This window comes from Juglans regia, chromosome 9 (genome assembly GCF_001411555.2).
Source record: "Juglans regia cultivar Chandler chromosome 9, Walnut 2.0, whole genome shotgun sequence".
In the NCBI taxonomy this organism is placed as follows: Eukaryota; Viridiplantae; Streptophyta; class Magnoliopsida; order Fagales; family Juglandaceae; genus Juglans; species Juglans regia.
The window spans coordinates 6,800,288-6,825,261 of record NC_049909.1 but is presented as its reverse complement, the minus strand read 5'-3'; the positions used below and the strand labels follow the sequence as shown (position 1 = coordinate 6,825,261).

Genomic DNA, 24,974 nt, shown 5'->3' with positions numbered 1-24,974 from the left:
TTTGTTGGGTTGTTTGCGTGTATCGCACTTGGCAAAGTACGTCCCACGTAAATCATACAAAATTAGCAACGTGATCCACATGTCACGCTTCGAATGTGACTGGAAACGCCTTTCGCATGTATGCATCATCGTTGTCCTTGTGTTTCCGGGAACCGCACTATAGTGTAAACTCCGCCTAGGACGGTAAATGAAGCTATTTGTTGGATAGTTCATTCGATATTTGTTTGGTTAAATGAATCAAATTCAGTTTGTGAAAAAATGATCGCTTATGAAAATAGATATTCTCTCAATTAGTAAATGATACATTTTTTATAAAATTCGACTCGATTCGATTAAAATTCATTCATATATTAATAAATATATACATACACCTATGTATATGTAAATATATATATATAAATATATGTATTAGGTAATAATATAAATATATCACTTTTATAATTAAATATATAATATGTAATCTAATTACTTATGTCTATATATTGCATACTTCATAGTTATATTTTATAATTTGTACAATAATTAGTCAATAAGATCTAATAATTTCATATACTAGTATACATGAACCATATATGAAATAGATATATGTTATCATATTATATGTATGTATTAATAATATATGGAAGCATATAATATATTATTATTATGGATAAATATCAATTAGTTAAATATTAGTTAAATAAGATTTAATAATTAAATAATTCGAGCCAAGCTCGAGGTCGGCTCGACTCGAGCTCATTTGTGGGACAAGCTATTGCTCTACTTGGGAGTTTAGTTTACCAAATCGAGTTCAAACAAAAAATAAATGAAAGTTTCAATCTCTGCAAGCCAAAGACCAGCTTAGCTCGGCTCGGCTCGATTACAACCCAACCTCACAACATATTTTAAATGATTAAAAAAAGGCATACATTAAAGACTTCAAAAAAAAAAAAATTGCTATTGGAGCTCCTCAAATTTATTTCTCAGAACTTCTATTTGAATATTTTAATTTTTTTACTTAATGTTTAAGGAAATGACTATTAGTAGAGTTGTATATATATATTTTTTTCATAATGATTAAGGATGTTATTAAAACAAAAAATTAAAATACACTAGCGCCAGTAGTACATTGGGCGGCCCGCTAGCACTATCCATAAAAATATAGAATAGATGGAGTTTTATAATGAGATTTGTTTTGAATAATAATAGATATAGTTATGAGTTGTGTAAAAATTACGCACTCCTTTTGAAAAAAATAGTATTTACTGTTAAAAAATTAATTTTTTATAAGTCTCATATTTATTTATTTTTTTAAAAAAGATACACGACGATTATGTACTATATAACTATAAATATCATTTCTCAAATTTTATACCTTCCAACCATGTGCAGCCACTTAAGCGTTTTATAGCTTTTAAAATAAATAAAAAAAAAAAACTTATTCAAGTACAAAGAAAATTTATAGGAGTAAATGAACAAGTTGATGTAGTAGCTTAGAGTATAAAATTATTTTTACTGTACAGTAGACCTAACGTATCACATTAAGATATTTTAATTTATAAATTTATTTTTATAAGATCCTTTTTAAAGCTAGCAGTTGTCTAAACTAAATTATTACACAATATTATTACTATCCTAAAATATGAAGATTAAACTTAAAAATTATTAAGAGAAATAATAGTTGCAGTCGTGATTGCATAAGAAGCGTGTAATTATTTTAAAAAAAATAAATAAATACGAGATTTACATAAAAAAATTATTTTTTAATAATAGACTTTATTTTTTTTTTCAAAATGACTGTACGAAATTTATACATTTTACAATTATATATTGCGTTACTATGCTGAATATGACTTTATCAAGTCCAAACTTTCACCGGTTGGTTGCTGGCAGTCACCAATTATGGCGGTAAGACAACCACCAATTTCTTAAAATAAAATAAAATCTAATTAATTTAAGTTTTAGTGAGTTAAATATAGTGTGGGTATTTTCCTCTTATCGTTTGTTAAGAAATCGAGGCGTCACAGTTTTATTGGAGGTGGTAAAATTGATACCCAAAGCTTTTTTTTTTTAATTTATATTTTTTATAAAAACAAGTTACAAATTTATATACCTTGATACATGTGAGAAATTAGATATATTTTATAATCAAATAAGTTTTACGATCCGATGCACCACATTTCAATATATAAATTTATTTATATAAAATTTTCTAAGTAAGGTCCTACTTGAAATTTGGATTGAATTAAGTCAACTCAATTTAATCTTAATTTCAAATGGAATCTAATATCCAAACATTTAATTTTTAAATTACTAAACTTATCTGAACTCAAAATTTTTTTATACTTGCGATTCATAACTTTTTTTAAATTGAACATAAAAATATATAAATTTATCTTAATATTTAAGCACATCTTAGATAGATCTTACAAAATTCAATTTACTATCTGATCAACTCATTATTATTTATAAAAAAAATTATTTATTTTAACTCATCTTAACATATAAACGGCCGGGGCCTAAGTATTAAAAAAAAATTATATAAAAAAAAATTGTGTTGACACTGAAATTTCTCAGCAGTTTACGACATTACTTTAATAAAAATTTAAAGCCTGCTTTCTCCTGGAAGATTCCCATAACGACCTCCTGCTCCACATAATTATGTGGAAACTGTGGAGGAATTGGCATTGAATTTCCCCTCCCTTTTCCTAAAGGAATTAGGCACTTTTAGTGATCTATAAATACTTGGAATTAGCCCTATTTAATCCCCACAGTTTACCTAGACGAGCTTGTCTCCCTGTCTGTCTACTTACCATGGTAAAGACAGCTGCCAATACCATCTCATTCGTTGGCATTCTCTTAATTCTTGTAATACTCAAATGGGTCCTCCTAGGACTCAAAGATTTGTACTCAAGCTTTCGGATTGTACTCCAAACTTTCATAGACCTGCTTCGCCATGCATGGAGGGCGGTTTATGCAGAAGCTCAAATTCAGAGAGTACTTTGCAGTGATGAAAATTTGGAGGATGTGAAGCCATCAAAAGAAGAGGAAATGATGCTGGCAACTGAGAAAGTTGAGGAGAAAAAGCTGTCTATTGGAGAAGTGAAAATGATGATGGAGAAAATGGTAAAAAATCATGAAGAAATGCTGGGTTCAGATGAGATTGAAGGCCTCTTCGAGGAGGAGGAACCAAGCCCTGAGGAAGTGAAACAAGCGTTTGATATGTTTGATGAGAACAATGACGGATTCATTGATGCATGGGAGTTGGGGAAAGTTCTCTACACACTGGGGCTTGTGGAGCCTTTGGAAGCAGAATGCCAGAGCATGATCAGCGTCTTTGACGACAATGGAGATGGGCGGATAGATTTCAATGAATTTGTGAAACTTGTGGAGCACAGCTTCAACTAGCTCAAGAAGAGGCGGGAATTTTAATCTTTCATATTTGAAGCGGAAATCTAAAACTGCACGAAATGAGAGTGAAATAAGTGTGACACATCACACAACCAAGCTTTTGGAACAGAAACAACCACAGCATATCTTGATATATCTGGATAAGCAGCATGTTTCATTTTTGTTTTTAATTAGCTTTATTTATCCAATGGAGCAATTCGTCAAGGAACTTGTAAACACCATCCGATTCGTAGCAAAAACTCTCTCTCTCTCTCCTCTCCTCTCTCTCTCTCTCCAACCAAATGCTTCCAAAGAGATCATGAGTAATATTGTGGAAACCCTTTTCATGATCAATTTTTTTTTTTTTTGTGCCGTCTCGAAAAAGAGAACTTCGAACTTAAAGCCATTGTTCATTTAAGAAAAACTAATCTTCAAACCCACGGTGCCGATTGTATCCTCAAGTCAGTAATGTTCAAACACATCGTTGGAATCTGACCTTTGTCGAACTTGCCGATTTGGATTTCTGATCAATCATTATTTATTCTTTTCATCTCCAAGTTATCAAATGGCGAGGAAATGGAGAACACACAAGCCCAAGGAAAATCTCTGCATCGAAACGCGCGCACACACTCTCTCTCTCTCTCTCTCTCTCTGTCCGTTCCATCTTCATTCTCTCACTCTATCAAACCCAAAACATAATTTCTCCCTCCTTTACAGGCTTGTTGGGCACTGAATTCTCAGCACCGAAGATAATCGAGGTAGGCGACCTAAGCAGTTGCTAAGGCTTCCAACACATGAGATGCCCCCAAAATAAATAAAAATGGACGCTTACCATTTAAAAAAAAAAAAATAGTGGGAGGAGGAGGAGGAGGAGCAGGAGGAGGAGGAGGAGGAGGAGGAGCAGAAGAAGTGTCGCAACCAATACCGATGAGCTGAAGGATCTTCGTCTCAAAGTGAAAAGAATAATGCTTGAGCACTGAGCATCTCACCGAGCATCTGATCGATTTGTTTTTATTTATTTTTTACTTAACAGTGGAAGTATTTTTATTAAATTTATGATTTTTATTTTATCTTTTAAAATGTTTAAAAGATTTAAAATATATATATTTAAAAAAAAAAAATTGGCTGCTCTGTGTGATCCTCGTAGCTCTAGCAGCTTCCAAATGAGAAATCGAAAGAAGCGCTGGCCTACAATTTGTCGCGAATCGTATTTTTGGTTCGTGCTTGTATCTTATTAAATCATCAACATTTAACTATATAAATCAATCTGAATATTAACATATCATGACCATTCGATTACATAAAATTTAAAATTAATATTTATTAATAATCACAATATCTTAAAAAATATATATCAATATTTTTCAAATTTTAACATATAATAAAATTAATGTTACAAATCATATATAATAATAAAATATGAATATAGGTCTAAAATTATAATCTAAATAAAAACATAGACATATCGCAAAATATCAATATTACAAATTAACAATAATAAAATTTTAATTTTGAAATAAATTCTAAACGAGTCAGAATGTATTGATTTCGTATTAAGCAGGTTGACACGTTTATAAGTCGTGTCTTAATGGGTCAACCCGTTTTGACTTGACTTGAATCCTTAACGTCAAACTAAAACCTGTTAATTTCGTGTCGTGTTCGTGTTGAATTCACGGATCGTGTCACATATTATCACTCCAAGCCTAGCCCACATCTTGTACAAACAAAAATGAATTACGTACAGAATATGATCTGCCTGAAGGAGCATCCTCAATAGATTAGTCAAAACTAAAAGATATTTTTTATAAATATAAGATAAATTTTAACTTTTGATTATTTCATTCTCATAAATCTCTATATTAAAATAATTATTTTTTTATTATATAATAATAAAATATTATAAAATAAGACTCCATAATATACATCCCCAAAATCAGCACAAAAGAGTACTCAACTACATAGTGGCTGCCCAGTCACAGAGTGCAAATGTCAAACTTCAGTTTCACTTCATTCCCCACAATTTTTTTTCTTAGTGCAAATGTAACGTCTTTTTTGTTTTTAATCTCGAATTCATTCCTGTGGGAAGCCAATCGACCCTCGTTCAAGAAAACATAAGACAAAAAATTGGTTCAGGTGAATTCGGCTTTCTTCACTTTCCGGAAACCAAACCAACAATAAACATAAGTAGAGATAAATTTCTCTGCAATTTCTTCTGTTGTCCTTTATTTTAGCAGAAGAAGAAAATACAAAGATATATTAAATTTCTCTGCAATTTCTTCTGCTATTTTATATTGTTCTAACTTTATACATTTCTTTATTTCAATTTCAATATATATAGTGATTGATTATATGCACGTACATATATTCTATACTTCGTATTTTTCTTGAATATATAGTAGAAATTTCGAAGCTAGCTAAGTTAAATGGGTTTTTCATTTTATCAACTTATGATCCACTCTGTCATAAGAAAATTCTATTGAAAGTAAAACAAATATATTTTTAATACAAAATATTATTCTTTAAGGCTTCAATTTATATTGGGCTGTACGCAAAAAAAATGATCGCGAAGCTCGATATCTCTTTAGTAACTGCCATGATTAAAACTCTATTCATACCGAAAGGGTCAGATTTAGGGTCCTCGCTATTCCATTATTGTTTTCTGTAGTTAAGTTTGATGAAAAGGGTCAAATGTGTTGGATGGGGAAGGCTTTTAAGAAGATTGCCTATTTTTCTTGAACCTTGTTGAAAAAGTAGGCTTTTCTATCTTCAAAACATATGAATTTCTTGTAACGGTAGTTGTCCATAGTATAATGAAATGAGAGGAATTTCCTTGTGAAACTCATGGCTGAGTGCTTGAGCTATAAAAAAACCAAAGAAATATTTAAATAGTTCTTCTATATGCAACTAGGGGTGGGGAACCGTAGGGGAATCAGCTTACGTCAGTTGATATAATATTAAAAAAAAGAAAGTACAAAACACAATATGGAAGAAAAATACAAAACACAATACGAAAGAAGAAAAATGCTGAATAAAGATTGAGAGAGTGCCAAATTTGTCGTCGTTGACATGCATCTGTTTGTCAGAACCCCATGTTTTGTGCCCCATGGCCAAGCTGTCAACCATGCCATGACAAGCCTTGAAGGGCCCATGGCTAATGCCTTGACACTATCATTGACAAGTCTGGACAGCCCCACGACCAATGCCTTGACACTGCTGCTGACCTGCCCCGACAACCCCACGGGCAATGCCTCGACACTATTTCTAACATACCTTGACAGCCCCTCGACACTGTCGTTGACATGCCTGGATAGTACCACAGCAGCCCCACAAGCATGTCATGGCCTCAGCCAGGACATGCCCAAGACAGCCCCACAAGCATGCCATGGCCCCTGCCATTACATGCCCAGGACAGGCCAACAGGCATGCCATGGCCCTAGTGATGGCACACCCAGGACACCCAACAAGGCTAGTGGCAACCCTGCCAACGTGCATTATTGTGTGCATGCCTGGCAAGGCTAGTGACCGCATGCAGCCCAGCGTGCGGCCCAACAAGCGCACGCCCTTGCTTGCGCCCCAGCAGCAGCAGCCAGCCAGGTTAGTGGCATGCCTTCACAGACATGACATCCAGCGCATGGTTCTAGCTCGTGCCCTGCAGGCAAGGCCAGTGGGTGGGCATGCCATCCATCGCATGGTTCCATGCCTTGTAGCACCAACACCCAAGCCACTTGCTTGGGCCATGCAGAGTCAACGCCCAGGCCGCCTCCTGGGCCATGCAGCACGCATGCATGGCAACCTGCCCTGACCAATAGAAGGTCTGGCACGGCACCATGCCGTGCCCACCAGCAAGCCCATTAATGGCACCTTGCCATGCCCACCAATAGACCATGCCGTGCACCACATCAACCTTGGACAAGACCAGCCTAGCCAAGGGCCATGAACCATCCTAGCCCATCCATGGGCCAATGCATGCCACGGGCCACCTTGGCCCTTACAACCAATGTTATTGCTTTTCTTTTATTTTTATTTAATTATTTTCCAAGGGACCTTTTGGAGGTTTCCACTTTGTAATTTCTATAAATATGACCTTTAGACATTTCTTTTACATCTTTTGACAATTTCCTTTATAGACGGCTTATTTTTCTTGAGATCGTTTTCGGTGCTTAGCACTTGGGCTCTTTGGGGTACAATTCGTGAATCTCTAAGGAGATAATCACACTTTGCAATCCATGAATAAGTGTAATTCAAGTTATTAATCTTATGAGTAGTATTCATTCCATCTCTTGTCTTCCATTATTTCTCCATTAATCTTATTATTTTATGTGCATTATTCTTACATTGTTCATGTAATATTCTTGTGTTTTCTTGACCATAAAACACTATCCATTCCCATACAACCATTTGATCTTTTCCACATACATATTTCGGCCACCATTGTGTTTACCCTAGCCCACTTTCCAGAATTAGCCTTGCCTCCATCCTCCATAAAACCCTAATCCATAAAACCCTAACCGAAATCCTCAAGCTCCATAAGGAAATTCCTATCATTTAGGTTTTCCTCCTACTCAAATCCATTGATTTAAGGAATTGCTATTCTCCCTCAATTCTGTAAATATCTCAATTCCTAATTTATCTCAAGTCAAACCCAACCTTTCCTCAATAGCCAAAACCAAATCCCCTTATTCCCTAAAAGATTCCATCCATTTTGGAATCTTTCCTTCTTGATTCCAACCCGTCCAACCCTAGCCAATCCCCCAAAATCTCGCCAACCCTAATTCCTCATCCAAGTCCATGGCAACCCTAGTTTCCCTTGCACCCAAAACCCTAGCCTCACCTCACTCATCCAACCCTAGCTCTATCACTTTGGCACAACGCCCAAGAACAAGCCCTAGCTGTGCCACATTGCATTGTGCTGACCAAACACATAGTCCCTCCATTGCCATGGAAGTTGAAGGCCAAGCAAGATGGCAAGTTCCACTCGGTCATCACCATTACCAAGGCGAGTTCGTGGACCTTAGTGTTTAGGGACAAGACCGAGGTCCCTAACATTAATTGGTGCTTTCGTTGAGAGGAATCTTGCGTGGCATTTTGAGAAGTTCTCACTTCTCCAAGAGGTAAACGACGCGTTAACCAGAAAATTTGTGAATTGGTTGGGGGAGTCCCTCGTGGATCCCATTATTTTTTGTTGATTGTTGAATATACAAAGTTTGGGGGTTGAGGTAGAGGACATAGTAGTTTTTTTGAAAGGATCGACCACCCTTGAAGTTGGGGGATCCGAGGTTGGACCTTTGTGCAAGAGGGGTCAACCACCCTTGAAGGTGGGAGACCCAAGGTTGGACTTGAGAGCCGTGATCAAGCTCCACCAACCGAATTGTTGTCCAAGTGCCATGTGCAAGTTCAGTTGCAAGCCGAGTTTGCAAGCTCAGTTTGCAAGACTCAGTTGCAAGCAGTTGCATGTTTTGAAGAGCCATGAATCGTGTTGTGCAACAAGCGGAGGAACAAAGTGGTTCCAACCGGGAATGCCTTGAGGCCGTAGAAGGGTATACCACAAGGCTTACCAATATCCTTGGCGAGGTTGACACTACATTAGCTGAGCTTAGGATGGCCTTGAATGTTACAGCCCGTGAGACCAAAGAGAATAGAAGGGCAATGGATGCCATGAGATGTGACAATAATGCAAGCCTTGAAAGGCTTGAGAGAAGATTGGCCGAGAGCAATGGCCAAAGAGTACCACTTAGTCCGAATAGGTAAAGACATAAGGCCTTTGTTGATGGAGCCGAGACAAACGTGATGGGCTCCATGCATGAACCATCAAGGCCTGAGTATAGAAGAGGTGGTCATATTGAAAATGACCTTGTTGCCGTGGAAAGGTGGATACATGATGAGGGCAATCATTCTAGAAGCCCCAGTGTGCTAAGAGGATCTCAAGATGTGAGGTTTGAACTTCCAAGGTATGAAGAGCATCATGAGGCCGAGTATGCATTTGGCCATGAAGAACCGAATGGTTATGATGATGATGCTAATAGAAGACATCACAACATCATCATCATAATCGTGATAGAGAAAGAGGCCCTAGGGGCCGAAGGCATGAAGAAGACCACTTTGATGATAGAAGAGGAAACCGGGCTTATGACTGGGGACCAAGGAGGCCTAAGGTGGATTTCCCCAAGTTCAATGGGGGGATCCATAGGAGTGGTTGGATAAAGTAGAACATTGCTTCCATGTCTATGAAGTTCCAAGAGAAGAAAGAGTATGCACGGCGTTTTCATCTAGAAGGAAGGGCAAGTAAGTGGTGGTGTTGGCTTCGTGACCAATATGACAAGGAGACGAAATGCCTAGGTATGGGCCATTCCCATACAACCATGGCCCCAGCCATGGCACACCTAGGACACCCATAAAGGCTAGTGACAGCCCTGCCAACGTGCACAGCCTGCCCAACATGCACAGTGCACAGCATGCTAGCAACATGCGCGTCAGCCCAACACGCCCAATGCTCACGCCCAACACACACCCAGCGCACGCGCAACCCATTACCCAAGCACCTTACTTGGGCCATGCCAGCGTGCCCATGCAGCAGCCCCAATGTGTAGCCCCAGCGCCCAAGCCCTTGCCTAGGCCATGCTAGTCGGGCCAGCGCATAGGCCATGCATAAGCCATGCCAGCCTCATGCCAGAAGCCATGCCCATGGCCCATGCCATGGGCTAGCCTAGGCCACCAAGAGCCAACATATGACACGGGCTATCATGGGGCCCACCCAAGACCTATTTTACGATGGGACCTTTTAGGGTTTCCCACTTATGTTATTACTTTAAATAGAACCTTAGGCATTTCATTTGGAAGTTTTGGATCTTTTGACATTTCCTTTATGGATCGGTTTCATGTGTTCTTGACAACACTTTCGGTGCTTTTGCACTTGGACTCTTTTGGGTGCAATTGGTGAATCCCAATGAGAGGATTAACACCTTTCAATTCGTGAATAAGTGTTGTCCATTTATCTATCTCTATTTCATAACCTTGCAATTCGTGAATAGATGTTGATTAATTTTATCAATCTCTTGTTTATTTTCCATTCAATCTTCTTATCATCTATTTACCAATCTTTTGCATATTTTCCATTCTCTATTCAAAAATCCAAAAATACATTATTGTTCTTATATTTTCTAGTTGTTCATATATTTTCTCACATATTCTCGCATATCAAACACATCCTAATCCTCCATCCATCCAACATCACATTTCCATAATTCCCACTTCCAAAGATGGCCTTCTTCCACCCACATTAACCCTAGCCGAAACCCTAGTGTCCAACAAGTAATTCCTACCTTTTAGGAATCCTCATCCCATCTTCTAAATCCAATCCCTAAAATCACTCCATCCCTTAACTCACTCAATCCCATCCTCAAATCACTCAATCCCTTGAAATACTCAAACCCCTCAAATCCCTCAATCCCTCAAATCACTCACTTCCTAGAATCACTCAAGTCAACCAAAGATCTTCATCTCTTACCATATCCAAATCCTATCTTTCATCTCCAATTCCTTAATTCCAGGAACATCCCTAGAACCACTCATTCCCACCAAAGACCTTCCTCATCTTACCTTAACCAATTCCTAAAGTCAAGGAACAACCCTAGACTCATTCAAACACCACCAATTCCTCCTTACAAACCCTAACAACCCATCCTACACTCCAACCCTAATCCATCACTTCCCAAACTCATAATCCCCCTAGCCACCACCCAAAATCCTAGCTACACTTCACCATACCAACCCTAAGTATCATCCAAGTGGAGCCAACATCAAGTGCAACCATCAAACCGTTCCACATTGCGTCAAACACACCAAATCATCACTTAGATTGGCCGAACTCATCATCATCATCATTTCCACCACTAAACATCATACCTCCATCAACCTAGGGACCCTCCATTGCCATCATACATTCAAGGCTAAGCAAGTAGGCAAGGCACAATCAGTCATCACAAGAACAAGGCGAGTTTGCAGACCCCTAATGTTTAGGAACTAGACCGAGGTCCCTAACACTGCGCCAGTGGTCATCGTCTTGGGTAGCCAAATTTGCCATCGTCGTTGTGGGACCAAGAATAAAACGTGTTTGTGCTCTTTGTTTAGTTTGTGCTCTGTGTTTAATGATTCAACCTAGGTCTTTTTCCTTCACCTTTTACAATTTTTGTGCTCTGTGTTTGGTGCATCTAGGTTAGTGCTTTGTGCTTGGTGCATATGGGTTAGTAGCTCTTGCGGTTTAGTGCTTTGTGTTTGATTTATTTTTCTATATATTTTGGGGTCTAGGCATATACCCATTTAATGGAGGACTTAATTCTTGTTAGGTGCTTGAGAAAAAAAAATGTTGAGCAGGAAAAAAACATATTTGTGTCATTGCAAATGTGCTAGTTAGATATGTCCATATATTCTTCCCCGTTTGTATGTCTGCTAGATTAGTGTCACCTATATATAACATTATCAAATTCTAGTTCAATAAACTTTAATATCATGTGTGGATTTGTTACAGATGCTTTCAAATTTAACTAATTTGTCAAACATGACTTACAAGATTTGTGCTAGGTAGCTGCTATAGATCATTGTTTTAAGGTTCATTTGATTATATTTCTAACTTGGATTTTAATGTCATAGATTTTAATGTGTGAGTTATACAACATGTATTAAATATTTAATATTATTTAAGAGATTTATATTGACAATAATTAATATTATAAAATTAATGTATGTGTCTCCCTCTCAACATGGGAAAAGGGGAAGAACACTCATCTCAGCTAACCCCATCTAACTCAAATCCCCCAACTACGGTATGTTCTATTTTTGAAAAATTTGTTGAAATGGAATGTGTTGATTTGATATTTATTTTCAAAATACATGAACAACTTGTCTAATAACATGTTAGGACATACTATCAACTTGTCTAAACTTCTCAAATTACATGCACGGTTACTATGGACCACTTCCTGCGTGGTCACCAACTTTTCTACCATATCCAAATGGAAACCAATATCCACACAACATTCAGGTGGTGATGCAACTGTGTTCTTGTATTTTTTTTTTATAAGTTGGCTTTTTTTGGAAGTTTAATGTCATAGATAAGGTTCTTTTTACAGAATGTGCCATGTACCTCCTTTAAAGTTGAAGAAAGCAAAGATCATAGACCAAATTCACGGGAAACCGAGTATGGCAGTGCCAGGACACTTGAGTTAGTGCAAATGAATGGTGGTGATATGATTGAGGAGCCAAAGTCAGGGATAGAGTTTAATTCTTTTGAAGAATTAATGAGTTATTATAAGGAATATGCTAAGAAATACGAGTTTGGGGTGGTGATAAAAAAGAGTGAAATGGGAGAGGATGAGACTATTAGATATGTCACCCTTTGTTGTGCCCGGGGTGGGAAGGCTCGAAATAGGACATTGAATGTCATCAAACCACATTTGATAGGAAAGATAGATTGTAAGGCAAAAATTAATGCTTTAAAAGTTGATGGGAGGTTTTGGTTGACAACAGTTCATAATATCCATAACAACGACCTCAGTCCAAAGAAATCTCGCTTCTTTTTATGTAATAGAGAAGTAAGTGACTCTGTAAAAAGAGTCCTACATACAAACGACTCGGCTGACATCCGAACGAATAAGAGATTTGGATCTCTTGTAGTTGGCGCGGGTGGATTCAAGAACCTCATGTTTTTGAAAAATGATTTTCGTAATTACATCGACAAGGCAATACATTTATAACTTGGGAAAGGGGGTGCTGGAGTGCTTCGAGAGTATTTTTGTAGGATGAAGTACAAAAATAATCATTTTTTTTGCATTAATGGATTTAAATGATGACAGGAGGTTAAAGAATATCTTCTAGGCAAACCCTCGTAGCAGGGCTGCCTATCAATATTTCGGTGATGTGGTCACATTCGACACCACATACCTGACGAATAAATATGGGATGCCCTTTGCACCATATGTTGGTGTAAACCACCATGGGTAGTGAATTCTGTTGGGAGCAGGATTGATTTCCAGTGAAAATACAAAGACCTTTGTGTAGTTATTTCAGACCTAGTTGCAGTGTATGGATGGTATAGCTCCGAAAGCTATTATCACAGATGAAGACAGAACAATGAAAAATGCAATTGCTATTGTTTTTCCAAAAAGTCGACATAGATTTTGCCTGTAGCATAGACTGAAGAAAGTCTCCGAGAAGCTTGGCTCTCATGGTTCCTACAAAAATGGGTGTGCTCATGGGTGTACACGAACGCTAAATTTAGGGAAGTCCAAACGCAACTCATGGGTGTGCTCGATATGGATCCAGCTCTACTTAGAAGTGATGGTGTAATGAAAACTTATCTGGTAGAAGATGAAGTTTGTATTGAAGAGTTCACTAAGCTGGCTACTCATTCTGTGGACTTTAGTGAGGAAGACTGCGTTTCAAAGTCTTCATGTGGGTTATTTCAAGTGAGGGGGATACTGTGTAGGCATATTTTGGCCATATTCAAATGTAACTGAATAAAATCTTTACCAGATAGGTACATTTTAGATCGATGGAGGAAGGACATCAAAAGGAGATACACGTTAATCCATTGTAGTTCTGACGTAGGGGATCAACGGGCAAATGCTAATAGATATTCAAGTCTATTGAATATCTGTTATCAGATGATCACTCATGCAACGGGTTCAAAAGAGCATACTGAGGATGCAGCTAATAAGTTATATGCAATGATTGACTTATATCGTGACAACCAAGAACCCTTATCGATTACCCTAACAGGTTCCAATATTGATTGTACAACAAAGGACACAACTACAGTTGGTAGTTCAAAGCAAGTCCTCAGTCAACTTGTTGTGAGAGGGAAAGGCAGACCCCCATCTCTAAGGAGAGCATTCAGGATGGAAAAAGACATGCAGAAAGTTAAAGCAAAGACAAAGAAAGTACCAATAAAGGGAAAACGTAAATAGGTGCACATTTTTAATATTACATGTTTTTTTATATTTTATTAATGCAAATATGAGTAATGTGACGCGTTATTTGTTACTTGATTATTAGTGAGATGGAGGACATATACCAGCCGTGGACACTTGCATGAATTTATTTGAACTTTAGAGATAGATATGTCGAATGTTGGACACGTGCTGGTATATTAATAGTTATATATTTATATTTGAATTACATTATTTGACTTTTTTTTATGAGTATTTATCACTAGGCTGTTCCAGACAGCTTATCTTTTGACATTAGTGGAACCCAGCTTCGAGAAACAATGATTAAGAGTCAAAAAAGTGTAAGTGGATCCCAACTTTTTAAAATTTTTGATATTTTAATAGTAATTTCGATATGAAATTAGTATTTGCACTTTATTCGTTACAGATGCAATTTGGGTTGGATGGATCACAACCACTGCAATGATTCACTCGTTTGTTTTCGGAAAATATCTCATCTCATCTCATCATTACAACTTTCCCAACTTCCAATACAAAATAAAATAAACAATTCAATTTTTTTCAAATTCTAAAATAAAAATAATATTAAAAAATATATTCTAACAATATTTTATTCAACTTTTTAACTTTAATCTCATCTCATCCCATCTCATCTCTGAAAACAAACGAGCCCAATTTTAATATTCAGAAAATTTTTGTATTTGAATGTAATTCCTGGACAATATTTTGTTATTTTGTGTATTAGTATTGTGTATTGTGTATCGAATATTTTGCTGGTGGCAGTTTGATTGGTATTGTTTTCGAACTTTTGGCAGGGAATATTGAATTTTAAAATGGCAGTTTGATTGCTATTGATTTTGAAAAAGTTTTGTTGCTTCATATCGAGCTTAGTGAATTACCGCATCTATTTAGCATGGTGCCGATTTTGTATGTGTCGATTCAGTGAAAAATTAGTATGTGCAGATTTAGTGAAAAAACTACTATTCATTTTGTATGTGTAGGTTTAGTGAAAAATTAGTCGATCTCCTTGTTCTAAGTTGCCAAACTTTATCAGGGTGCAGATTTTGTACGTCTATATGTGTATCCTTTCTGGGTCAAAAATATGAGCAGTTTTTGCCATATGTGTATCCTTTCTGGATGTGCTTTTATGAAGTTTCCAAACTAGATTTTGTAAATACATTATTTTAAATTGAGCTTTGAGCATGTGTCAATAACATACTGTGGATGCTTTTCGAATGTAATAAACATGTGGTTCTTAGATGTTCAGAGGATATGCAGTAATACATGGTAATTTTAATAGCGGATTGAGGCTTAGAAAATCTTCAATGCGTGTGCTAATGGTCAAAAAATATGCAAAGCGTACTACAGAGTCAAAAAATATACTAAAAAAAACAAAGTCCAGAATACAAAAACAAAGTCTAATATATCTACATCAAGTACAGAGTCCAATACAAATGCTAAAGTCCATAATACAAAAACAAAGAACTACTAAAACATTGAGAAATTACTTAGATACACTACCAAGTAGCATGAAACTACATATGCAAAAGCCTAATACACCCGAAATAGTGTGCGTGAACGCCTTATTTCAGCTTGTTGTTCCACTCCTTCAGAACCTCATCATTTCTGTTGGATAGCACCAACTCTCTTTTCTCGATCTCATCCACTCACTTACGAATCTCAATCTCACTCTTTTTGACATTATCGAGTATCTTTTCGAGCTCTTTCTCCATCATTAACAGTACATTATTTCTTTCTCAAAGTTGGAGCTCAATCTCTTGATTACTATCTGCCCACTTGAAAAACTTGTAGTATGGTAATTCCTAATCATTTTATACATATATAAAAAATGTTAGATGCACATAATATTAATCATTATATATAAAAAATGTTAAATGTACAAATGATGTAGTTACCTCTGTGTTGTACTTTGGACACCCTAAAAAAGGGTCGTTGTGGATTTCTTGCAAGACACCCTAAAAATGTAGCTATTGCTACTATTGCTACCTACTACTATTACTTCTATTGCTACTACTGCTATTGCAGCTGCTATTACTGCTATTGTTGTTGCTGCTACTACTACTGCTATTGCTTCTACTACTGCTACTACTACTACTACTATTACTACCTACTACTACTACTACTACTACTACTACAACTGCTACTACTACTCATGCTACTGCTACTGCTACTACTCTTGCTACTACTTCTACTGCTACTACTACGACTCTTACTAATGCTCCTACTTCTACTGCTACTGCTACTACTACGACTCCTACTACTGCTCCTACTTCTACTTCTACTGCTACTACTACAACTCCTACTACTGCTCCTACTTCTACTGCTACTGCTACTGCTGCACTTGGTCCTGGTCCTGCTCCTACTACTGCTTCTACTACTGCTTCTACTACTACTACTCCTACTACTACTTTTGCTACTACTACTGCTACTACTCCTGCTACTGCTGCTACTACTACTACTAAATAAATAAATAAATACGAAAAACCAAATATGAAATAAATGCGAACCATAATACAAAATTAATACGAACCCTAATACGGAATAAATAAAAAAATACGAGGAAATAAAAAAATACCAATAGATAAAAAAATACGCAAACCCTAGGTGAGGTGACTGAGCCGAAATGAATCGCATCGACTTGTAGAGATAACAGTGGCGATATCACAGCATTTTTGACAATTCGTCGTTTTGGTGAACTGACGAAGGAACAAATGGGTTTTTGTGCAAAAACCAAGAAATTGAAACACAACCTCACTAGATCAGATCAGACCATGTAGAGGAAGAACCATTTTTGTAGTCGTAGGCTTCGGTGAACTAACGAAGGGGCTCTGTGCTTGGGGAAGATGAAGGGGGTATCTCACGACGGGGCTTGGGGAGGCTTATATGTCATCGTGGCTTAGGGAAGACGCAACAACGTTGTTTTAGTGAACTAACGAATGGGCTCTGTGCTTGGGTAAGACGAAGGGGGTATCTCATGAAGGGGGCTTGGGGAAGGGCTCTATGATTTTGGAAATACGAAGGGGATTTTGGGAACATGGATTTGGTTAGAGCGATTTTGGTTTTGGGTAACCACGTGGGACGTGGTTACGCCGCGGTTCCACCCTGCGGATGTGTCCAGCATTTTGGATTTTATAAAAATTATAAAAATAAATTCACAAATTTATTTGACTTGATGTTATACGTTAAATTGTAAAATTATTTTTATTATAAAGTAGATCTAACGTATCATGTAAAACGATGTTAATTTGTGGATTTATTTTCATAAAATATCTTATACCTATTGGAAGGAATATTTTCCCCGGCCCAATTGGTCAGGCTTGGGTCAATCAGCAAAAGGGGCCCAACCCACCAACCATGCTAGCAGAAAGGGAATGCATCATGCGGGAAATGGGTGAAAGGGACAAACGAGACAGGCCGACAGTGACATTCCCTTGTGACACCTAGCATTAAAGGATCTACGCCAGCAAGTGAACGAGAAGCATGGACAACCCTCCATTCTCTGAAGATGGGCATGAAAAGGAGCAGCACCGATCATCCACTGTCAAGGCGCCACCCGGGGAGCCACGTCGTATTAATGGCACCATGCCAGACTCCACGCAGCATTAAAGGCCTTGACTAGGTCAACTGTTGGGGTGACGTGAACCCCCTGACAGAGGTTACAAAATATCGCCATAAATCTCATATAAAAACCGATCCCCATGTACAAAGAACTTTCTCTGAACTTGATTATTCTTCCACAATTTCCTAAGATGATATACTGACTTTGGCATCGAAGGTTCCCTAGACCACCACCGAGCCACCCCCTTCATCTCTGTATCTGCAGGTAGGAAGACCTTGACTCGGGTTACCAGAACCTTGCCCAAGCATACGAAAGATGACGTTAATAGTGGTGACGTCTGTGACATTCCTATAGACGCTATGTGTCCTTCATATACCAACGACAACCCATTCTCAGACAACTCGAGTACAAGAAGAAGTGACATCAACAAATATGGAAGCAAGGTTTGCAGCAATGGAGTAGCTCTTGGGAAGGCTAACTGTAGAAATGGAGACGCTCCAAAAGAAGAAAGACACCTTGAGAGTAGATACCAGTAAGGTGGTGATGCCCAGTCGAGCCACAATGAACAGCCGAATCTTAGAGTGCTAGAGGAGTGGATGTCAGTAACGAGGAAAGAAGAAACATCCAGAATGAGCTACGCAACCTCAAGGGCAAGTGCGATGAGATGGCAAAGAAGATGGGCACGTCATCGTTGGTGGACCAGCTGCTCACTACCATTGACCTGTCTTACAGTGCAGAGGTGATGGTTGTACCGCTGCCACCCAAGTTCAGGGTCCTTCCAATGGAGATGTAAGATGGGCTCAAGGACCGCCTCGAGCACTTGGAGACCTTCAAGGGTCACATGATCTTGCATGGTTTCCCTGGGAAAATCGCTTGCAGGGACTTCCCCACTGACCTCGAGCGGACCTACAAGAGTATGGTTCGGGTTGTTCATACCTGGGTCGATAGACAGCTTTGGAGAACTGGCCCGCCTGTTCCTCATGCAATTTATGGTTAGCAAAAGGAGAAGGCGTCCAGAGGCATACCTCCTAACCATCAAGCAAAGGGAAGTCGAAAGTCTAAAGGCATACATGTTTAGGTTCAACTAGGAGTGCATGACGGCAGATGACCAAGACGAAAATATCACCTTAGCGACACTCTTGGCAGAAGTATGGCCTCGGACCCAAGTCATGGCAGAGTTGGCAAGAAGAACTCCCCACTACACTGTGAGAATTCATGGACCAGGCCAATAACTTCATCAATGTCGAAGACACACTCGTAGCCTTGATAGAGCCTAGGAAGACAGAACTAGAATAGGCCAACAAGAAGGCCAAGACATTGGGTAAGGCTAATGTCCCCGTGAAGACAAGGAGAGAGTGGCAAGATAGCAAATGGGAGAAAGCACCCCCCTCAACGGGCCTAGGACCTTGATTCAACAAAGTCACGCTCTCTATACAGGAGAAGGACAGACCCACTAATCGGGAAGAAGACTGTCGGGGCGACAGCCGCTGCTATTGCAGTTACCATCGGTCCATAACTCACAACACGATGGACTGTATTTCACTCAGGGAAGAAAGGAGGGAGCTGGAGCACCTAGCCCCCGGCATCATACCAATCGAAGAGAAGAACTGGAAAGGAGCCGAGGAAGGTTCAATTGGCTAAGGAGGGGTGAGAGCCTGAGAAGGAGGATGGTGGAGTGGCGGCCTCCTCATAATCGCCCTTGGAGGCCACCCCAAGAGGGCGCCCCTTTGGGTGAGATCATAACCATCACCAGGGGGTTTGCCAGTGGTGGCTCAACCTCCTCTAGCAGGAAAGCACATGCAAGAAGGGCACGATACCAGAAGGTATATTTAACAGATCACCACTCAGCCAAATAGAGAAGGGGCGAGCCCACACCGATCATCTCTTTTAGGAAGCTGACGAGGAAGGAATCCTCTACTCCCACAATGACACCCTGGTAGTAACCATGCCAGTCGCCAACTTCACCACCAGAAGAATCCTCATCAACAATGGCAGCTCTGCCGACATTCTGTTTTGGGATGCCTTCACCCGGATGGGGATTGATCTCCCCCGCTTGGGCCGACACCAATGTCATTGAAAGGGTTTTTAGGGGATATGGTTCAGCTGGTGGGGACCATCACCCTTTCACTCTTAGCTGGCAAAGCCCTTTAAACAGCCTGCACCATGCCCGACTTGATAGTAGTGAAGGCCCCCTTATCGTACAACACCATATTAGGGCGACCCACTCTTAACAGCCTGAAGGCGGTGATGTCAACCTACCACCTGAAGATAAAATTCCTAACCACCATGGGAGTAGGAGAGTTCTAGGGTGAGTAGTGTTTGCACGAGAGTGCTACATGCAAGTGTTCAAGCCGAGAGGGGCAAGATCCATGTAGTAAAAGTCCTGGAAATTAACCATATTCTGCAACCCCTTCCCGAGTATGCCATAGTAGAAGAAGAGGTCAGGGATGAACAAGCCCTCAGACAATTGGAGGCAAATGAACAACTAGAGTTGGCTCCCCTAGACTCAAGTGGCCACGAGGCCACGGCTAGAATCGGCCGCAGAATGGCACCTGGCATGCGGCAAGCCATGAAGCAGCTCCTCACGAAACACCGAAATGTGTTTTCCTAGCGCCATGAGGACATGCCTAGGATCGATCCTAACATAATCTAGTAGCACCTGAGCGTGGACCCGAAAGCCAAGAAAATTAGGTAGAAGGGTCGGAACTTCCACGCCAAGAAATGCGCCACCATCAATGAAGAAGTCGACCGCCTTTTAGCATCAGGCCATTGCATGTTGATCTTCATGGACGCTTACTCAGGGCACAAACAAATCTGTATGAGCCCCGAGGATGAGGAAACGATGTCGTTCAACATGGATAGGGGATTATATTGCTACATAGCCATGCCTTTCGGCCTGAAAAATGAGGGGGCCACCCATGTTCAAGGAGCAGATAGGGAGAAACATGGAAGTCTATGTGGATGATCAACTCATAAAAAATAGAACCCCTTAACAGCACTTAGCCGACCTACGTGAAGCCTTCAGTACTACGGCGTTACCAGATGAAGCTTAACCCGGCAAAGTGTGCTTTCGACATCGAGTCTGGGAAGTTCTTGGGCTTCATGATCTTGGAGTGAGGAATAGAGGCCAACCCAGAGAATTTGGAAGCCATACTCAATATGGCCTCACCTTGAAACATTAACGATGTATAGAGACTGGTCGGTTGGGTGGTGGCTCTTAATCTATTTGTGTCAAGGTCGACAGACAAGTGCCTATCGCTCTTCAAAGGGTAGCAGAAGGCCCAGGCTTGGGACACAAGTGCCACCAAGCATTCGAGACTCTCAAGCGGTACCTCACCAACCAACTACTCCTCAGCCACCCTGAACCCGGAGAAGCCTTGAATATGTACCTGTCAATCTCTCCACACGCGGTATCCTCAGCCCTGATAAGTGACTTCAAGGGGACATAGAAGCTAGTATACTACACCAGTCACACTTTTTGAGGAGTAGAAGCGAGGTACCCCTGCATGGATCAACTCACCTTCTCCCTGGTAATGATTGTCTGACTACTCCGACTGTATTTCCAAGCACACTAGAAACAAGTCCTGAGTGAAAGGCCCTTGAAGAAGATTTTACAACAACTAGATGTCTCAGGTTGCCTAATGAACTGGGCAGTGGAGTTGAGTGAGTTCGACATCGAATACGTACCAAGAAATGCTATCAAGGGGCAAGTGCTAGCAGACTTTGTAGCAGAGTTCACCGACTTCCTAGTAGAAGTCCGAGATGCACCTCCCATGAAGCCCTGACAGGTCTTCGTTGATGGCTCATCCTGCCGGGCTGGAGGGGGAGTGGGGTTGCATATTGTTACAGACACCAGAGAGGAGTACGACTACGCCATCATATTGACATTTAAAACCACCAACAACGAAGCAGAGTACAAGGCCCTGCTAGCTGGCCTAACGATCACTGAGTCACTAGGCGCCGACATGGTGGAAGTGAGGGCCCACTCCCAAGTGGTCGTCAACCACGTGCGGGGGGAGTTTACCACAAAGAGCAAAAGCTGAAGAAGTAATTGATGCTGGTGGGGGATAAGTGTGGCCACTTCGGATACATCTAGATCCAATACCAAGAGCCGAGAACCAGAAGACTAACAAGCTGGCACGTGCTACGTCTAGACAAGAGCACTTCCCATTATCGGAGCAAACAATGGTGAGGCAGTGGAAATGCCCATAATAGGGGTCGAAGTCTTAGAAGTAAGGCCAGGAGCTCCAGAATGGGCTGTGAACATAATCAAGTACTCAAAGATGAGTGGGAAGCGAAGAAGATCAAGAATAGAGCAGCGTTCTTCACCCTAATTAACGGAGTCTTGTACAAGTGGGGTTACTCCATGCCTCTCCTAAGATGTGTCTCGCTTGAGGAAGCATAGTACATACTGGTGAAGGTACACGAGGAAGTGTGCAGTAACCACTTCAGAGGGAAAGCATTGGCGGGCAAGGTAATGAGAGCGGGAACTACTGGCCACACACCCTAAAAGATGAAGAGGAGTTTGTCCGATAATGTCAAAAATGTCAGGAATTCTCCCCCACACCTCACTACTAGCCAGAGGAATTGACATCGATCATGTCGTCATGGCCCTTTGCACAATAGGGCATTGACCTGGTTGGCCCCTTGCCCCTAAGTAAAGGAGTAAAGTTCATAGTAGTAGCGGTGGACTACTTGACTAAATGGGTAGAAGCTGAAGCCTTAACAACAATAGCAGTGATCAACATCACCCGATTCCTATGGAGAATGGTCGTCTGCATATTTTGGCATCCCCTGTTTCATCATATCAGATAGCGAGAGACAATTTGACTCGGATCACTACCTTGACTGGTGTAGAGACTTGGGAATCAAATTCAAGTATTCATCCTCAGGACACCCAAAATATAACGAGCAAGTCAAGGCAAGCAACCAGGCACTTCTAGGGTTGTTGTGGCCTACTGGACTATGGCTAGGACTCCAACAGGGGAAACTCCCTTCACCCTCACCCACAGACATGAAGCAGTGTCACCCATCGAAGTAGGAATGCCCACTTACAAGATCTAGCACTTTGATCTAGGCTCCAACAACAAGAGGCTAGAAGAGCAACTTAACCTGCTGGAAGAAAGAACACTTGAGGCGGAGGTAAGGACGACAATCAACAAGAGGAGAGTCAATCGCTGCTTCAACAAGCGAGTTTGGCCAAGATCTTTCAAGGTTGGAGACATGGTACTGAGACAGACAAGGATGACTATCTGAGAGGAAGAAAAGCTAAGGCCCTACATAGTCCCCGCCAACAACTGTCCAGGCTCCTATTGACTCCTAGACTCCCATTGAAGAGAGCTGTCACACCCATGGAATGCAAAGCACTTGCGAAAATTCTTTTGATGAATGTGTAAGTTATGATTTCTTATCAAATAATGTACAAGTGATAAATAAATTTGTGATTTTCTCTTAGGAATGCGTATCGTCTTGCCCAACAATTTACCTCCCCACGAGGCTCAAAGAGGAGAGTCCAATCTCCAGGCTACTCGACCTTTCTCGCAACTGTGTGAGGGTCCAACCCTTAGCTGCCCGAGAACTTACCTTCCCCGTAGGCGTCAACAGGCAGGTGCGGGTCCAGTCTCAAACTGCCCGACACTTACCTCCCTGTAAGGTGTAAAGAGACAAGTCTAGCCCTAGGATGCTTGGCCTCTCTCACAGTGGAGTGTGGGTCTAGCCTATCAGTTGCCCGACTACTTACCTCCTCGTGGGGTTCAAAGAGGTGGGTTTAGTCTCCAAGCTACTTGACCTCTCTCATGGAGGAGTGCGGGTCCAGTCTCAAGCTGCCTAACAACTTACTACCACATGAGACAAGTATAGCACTCTGGCTGCTTGGCCTCTCTCACGGTGGGGTTCGGGTCTAGCCACTTCGCTACCCGACTACTTACCCCGACCTCCATCACAATGAAGTGAGGGGTCTAGCTTTAGCCTGCCCGACAACTTACATTTCATGTGGCGTCAACAGGTAAGTGCGAGTCTAGTTTCAAACTGCCTGATAACTTACCTCCCTGTGAGGCTTAAAGGGGCAAGTCTAGTCCCCGGGCTACTTGGCCCTTCTCATGGTGGAGTGTAGGTCTAGTCTTTACGCTGCCCGACTGCTTACCCTGACCTCCGTCACGGCAAAGTGCAGGTCTAGTACCAAACTACCCGACTACTTACCTCCTCGGGGAGCTCTAAGAGGCGCGTTATGTCTCTAGACAGCCTGACCTCTCTCATGGAGAATAGCGGGTTCAGCCTTTCGACTACCTGACATTACTCTTGGGATGACACCTCCTCCAGAAAATGCCAAGTGTTTACAATCGCGCAATAAGTGTTGCCTCAGACCTTCACCACACTCCAACAAGACAATTCAGGTATTAGATTGTGATTGGAGATTATTTAAGCTAATTGGTTTTGCTTCTGTGGCACGGCCAAGCTTCTACTACTTACCTCACCATGAGACTCAAAGAGGTGGGGTGGGTCTCCAGACAGCCCGACCTCTCTCGCAACGAAGTGCAGGTTTTACTCACCTCACACTTATAGTTGGAATTACTTGTGTTAACTAATCTGAGTTGTTTAAAGCATCGTCACGTGACTCCCCCTATGCACACTAACTACCCGTTGGGACATAGCGGGCTGGTCCAGCTAGCTAACTAAGCAACCAACCCCATTGAAAGGTCACGACAAGACAAGAAGCAAAGAAAGCCCCAACTTTAACCCCGAATCTATTGAGTGCTCTGATAGAGAAAGCAAATAAAAGGAAACGGAGGGAAAAAGAAGGCTAAAGACACATAAAGAAAGAACGACATCCATTATGTCACAGAATATACAATGTTTCTATTACTCAAGGAATAAAGAACAAAATGTACAAAAAAAGGAGAAAGTGCAAGATCAGCTGGTGGGGTCGTCAGGAAAGGCATCTGGCATCAGGTCATTGGCCATAATAGCACCATGCTTCAGTGCAACTACATTCGGGGGAAGAGACTCCAGGTTCTGGGCCCTCAGGTCATCCTGTGGGTTCACCAACACATGGTCCCACATCCTCTCCAAGCCCTCCAGATAAC

The 24,974-nt window shown here is 40.5% G+C and overlaps 1 protein-coding gene across 1 annotated transcript; it reads left to right on the top strand.

Moving 5' to 3' along the window:
- The first annotated feature begins 2,769 nt into the window (after nt 1-2,769).
- Nucleotides 2,770-3,609, top strand: LOC109003933 (probable calcium-binding protein CML45). Its single transcript, XM_018982284.2, has one exon. The coding sequence runs from the start codon at nt 2,794-2,796 to the stop codon at nt 3,385-3,387; it is 594 nt and encodes a 197-aa protein (XP_018837829.2). The 5' UTR covers nt 2,770-2,793; the 3' UTR covers nt 3,388-3,609.
- Nucleotides 3,610-24,974: the final 21,365 nt, after the last annotated feature.